The 4262-nt window shown below is 53.0% G+C and overlaps 1 protein-coding gene across 1 annotated transcript in view; it reads right to left on the bottom strand.

Annotated features, from left to right (window-relative positions):
- Positions 1 to 4262, bottom strand: part of Il22ra1 (interleukin 22 receptor subunit alpha 1) — a 26524-nt gene that overhangs the window by 6469 nt on the left and 15793 nt on the right. The window contains exon 5 of the mRNA XM_031379070.1: positions 2926 to 3064. Within this exon, the coding sequence (XP_031234930.1) occupies positions 2926 to 3064 (139 nt within the window). The remainder of the gene's footprint in view (positions 1 to 2925; positions 3065 to 4262) is intronic.

The raw sequence follows: 4262 nt of genomic DNA, 5'->3' as shown, positions 1-4262 counted from the left end.
GGCCTCGAACTCAGAAATCCGCCTGCCTCTGCCTCCCAAGTGCTTGGATTAAAGGCGTGCACCACCACCGCCCGCAGGAGGAGCTGTCTTAAAGGACCACAGTGTTAGGAAGGCTGAGAGCCACTGTCCAGGCAGCTCTGTCACTCGCTGTTGCTAGGGGCTTTTCCATCCTGTGTGTCCCAGGAAGAGCTTCGGGAAGGAGGGCGGCGAGCAGGCTGGGTCCCCCGCAGCTGGGGCTTGAGAGTCATCTTGACCCCCCAACAGTCATCAGAGGGTAGACTGAGGGCCGGGGCCCTCTGTCTGTGTAAGGAGCTCAGTGTCGGGGAAGGAACCTAGGGAGGTACCAGGCCTCTGAAAAGCGAGGAAGGTAGAATAGTGCTGACACTCTGACTCTGTGCCTCCGCATGCATTATCTCGGGACTGGAACAAAGGGTTCTCGTCTTGATCCGTCCTGCCTGCCATCAGTCTGAAGGGCACTCGAGAAGGGCTTGGAGGCAGAGGCTAGTGGAGCGCCAGTGACCAGATGTTTACATTATCTGGGGTCCTGCCCCCTGCCATGTTGCCTCCTCCTCTTCATGACCCCCCACCCCCACCCCAGCTGGCCTCAATGAGGGGGTCACTGAGATCTCAGAACCCCGACCTTGAGCCTCCTCCAGTCCAGGTCCTTGGGGGATCTGGGTCAGACTGAAATAATGGGCTGGCCCCCTGTCCCTGGCACTCCTGTCATTGCTATATCGAGAAGAATCCTGTCATTTCAGTCAGGGTGGGAAATGATGATAGCAACTTGAGGAGGAGGGACAGCAGCATCAGCTCTGAGTATCCTGCCTGCCAGGCAGCCCTCTCTGGTCTAGCATCTGTAAGGATGCCTGGGGTTACTGGGCTCTTCCCACATGCTGAGGCTCTCCCAGCAAATCGCCAGAACACACAAAGGGACCTAGACGTTCTCCTCTTCCAAGCAACAAGGCTGACTTTCAGAGAGGTGCAGTGACTTGTCAAAGGTCACACAGCTCCTCAGTGGGTGAGTACCAACCCAGAGCATATCCCCACAGACATTGTGCAACCACTCCTCGGTTCCCTCAGCCGTAAAAAAAAAGACCAGGTGAGACAACTTTGAGATTTCTTTCCCCCCACCAAGATGCTGGGATGGGAGTCTGTAACTCCCAGGCATCCTTGAGAAATTAAAGCAAGGGGTTCTGGGACCTGGGGAGGGGCAAAGCCCAGACTAAGGTCAAACACTCTGGAACAGAAGCACAGAGTAGGCCTGCAGCAGAAGGGGCTAGCGGGACACCAGGCTGTAAGGTGATGGTTAGAGTCTGGCTTCGGGACCAGACAAAGCTAACTGGGTTCGCTGACCAGCTAGCTGTGTGGCCATGGACAAGTTACTTAACCTCTCTGAGCCAGATTTCCTTCTGAGTAAAATGAGGATGATCCTGCCAACATTTTTTTTTTTTTTTGTGGGGAGGATTTTTTTTTTTTTTAAATTAAGTAATATATGCAGTTGTAGGGATGAAGGAACTTATAAAGCATCTGATGTTGGTAACGGGGTGCTGTTAGCAGCAGGGTGTGTTGGTGACATACTTCAATCTTTAGGGAGAAAAAACATCCTTAGGTCCGTTAGCAGGGAACACCCGAGAAAAGCAAGCTTTGGATGGAAGCAGCGGCTGTCTCAGGTGAAAGTGGTATTGGCCTGTTATCTCAGTCCTCAGGAGGCTGAGGCAGGAGGATCAGAAGCTGGAGGCTAGCCTGGGCTACAGAGGGAAAGCCTGTCTTAAAACAACAGCAACAACAACAACAACAAAACATCCAAACCCAAACAAAACCTGTGTGGTTCAGGCCAGCTCTCCTGAGGTCAAGCCCACAGGAGAGTGGGTGAAGAGTGGCCTGTCCGACTTCCAGAAGCAGGGTGGGGCTGGGCTGTCTGGGGACAGGTGACACATATCTAACGAGGTCAGGGTGAAGGTCAAAGATCGCATTATACATGCCCCAGCTTGGCATCCACAGAGTGGTTTCTGTTCCTCGCCTCCTGCTTGCCAAGTTCTATTCTGGTGCCTGGGTCCCTCACGAGGGAGGGGCATGCCTTGTGCTTTTGGCTAAGGCTGGCTCCTCTCCAGCCTCATCTCCTGCCAGAGAGTGCCCTGGGGTTTAGGCAGAGAACCCAGTGTCTGGTGGGATCAGATGGGCTAAGTTTCCTCAGATGGCTGAGGACAGGGCCATGCCCTGTAGGGCAGGTCTCAAGCTGAGTTCTGAGGAAGACAACGATTGGGGGAAGTCACCTGAACACGATGGGTTGGGCGTCCATCCTCATAGATATCCCTGCCCCCTGACATCACTGTCCTGCCCTAGCTGACAGGATGATCCTCAGAGAGAGGGGCGTTTGTGTGTTTGCTTCCCATTGTTGGGGATGGAACCCCAAACCTTGCCTGTGCTCTGTTACCCAGCCATATCCCCAGCCTGTTGAATGGAGGTGATTGAAGTGTCTGCCTCCCAGGCTGTGCGGGAGTCACGGTTCATAGTGTGCTCCCTGGTCAGCCTGGTAGAAACATGATGAGCCTTCATCATCACCAGTATGGTTTCCTGGCTTTGAAGATACTAAGGATCATTTCCTATCCCCACCCCCACCCCTCCATCCCCCACTGTATGCTCCTTGAGTTGATAATATATATGTTTGCTTTGCCAACGTTTACACAATGATGGCCAGAGGGGGAAAAAATCCAGGTGTCAGCTGAGAGAGGTGATTAAACATTCTCTAAGTGAACCCGTCAGATGGCTCAGCTATGGATAAACAAACATCAATCTTAATATGACACCACCAATCTACAAGAGTTCTCAGAGCACCGCTAAGCATCCCGCTGGTTACAGGGAGGGAGGAGTGGGGTTAAGCTGTGCACCCAGGAATCCTCCCCACATGGCCTCAGTTGAACTCACCAGGCAGCGTCTTCACTCGGCACACGTAGGGGGCACTCTCCTTGGACAATATCGGAGTCAAAATTGTGATAGAGCCAAGGAACTCCGTGTCTGGAGTCAGGCCAAGGAACTCGTATTCTCTCTGTTTGCCTTCAAGGTGCTGAAATGGACAGAGAACCCAGGATGATTACACACACACACACACACACACACACACACACACACACACAGACATGGACCCACACACACACTCAGACAGACAAAAACAGACACACACAGACAGACAAAAACAGACACACACACACATTCAGACAGACAAAAATACACAGACACGCACATAGACACACACACACAAACACTCAGCTAGAGAAAAACAGACACACAGAGACGTACACACACACATGCCTGCACACACACATACTCACACATACCATGCACATGCACACACACATACACATACCATGCACATGCACACACACATTCACATACCATGCACATGCACACAAACACGCCACTGTTCTTTCCTCCTCCTGACACTACCACAACCCCATGAGCCAGTCCAACGGGTCAGCCCGTGGGTGACTTTCACTCTGCTCTCCTGCCTTCTCTTGTTCTCCGTTCAATAAGCCCTCAAGCTTTTCAAAGCCTCTCATAGAACCTGGCCTGTCACATGGCAGTAGCCTGTGGACCCCAGCTGCCATGGCGACATCACATCGTGATTGCCACCATCTCCCCCTCCTACCTCTCCCCTGCCTCCTCCATCATTAACCCTGCTCCCACTCTTACATTCCTTTACCCTTCTACCCTATCTGACCTGCTCTCTCCAGCCTGGGCTCTGCTGTGGCCCCTTGTCGGTCACTCATCTCTGGCTTGGTCCCTGTCCACTGGCACATCCATCTTGGGATGATCGTTGTAAAAGCTTCTAGATGTACAGGGCTCTCCTTCAGAGCCACGGCTGCTCAGCCTGTATTTGCAAGGCAACACCCTGGTCAAACCCCACCCATAGCTGTCTGGCTCAAGGCTCCAGGCAGGGTGAACTCTTCACCCATCTTTCTCTCTGGTCATTAAATGATCTTGTCTGGACCTGCGGCCTCTGGTTACTGATGGATGACCCTTGAAGGGTTTCTGATGAATGAGACAGTCCCCTTCTGGGTGGTACCAGGCAGGCACCTCCACATGGCGTGTTCCCAATCTGAACCCTATGCCTGCTTCCTGTTCTCAGATTGTCTCTACAGCATCCAGTTTCCCTCATCTTGGAGGTCTAAACTCAAAGCAGTCATTGCTCCGCCCCCACTCACCTTCTGTGCTCCGCCCCCACTCACCCTCTGTGCTCCGCCCCCACTCACCCTCTGTGCTCC

The sequence above is a fragment of the Mastomys coucha genome, unplaced genomic scaffold, assembly GCF_008632895.1.
Source record: "Mastomys coucha isolate ucsf_1 unplaced genomic scaffold, UCSF_Mcou_1 pScaffold18, whole genome shotgun sequence".
Classification (NCBI taxonomy): Eukaryota; Metazoa; Chordata; class Mammalia; order Rodentia; family Muridae; genus Mastomys; species Mastomys coucha.
This window is presented reverse-complemented; position numbering and strand designations above follow the sequence as displayed.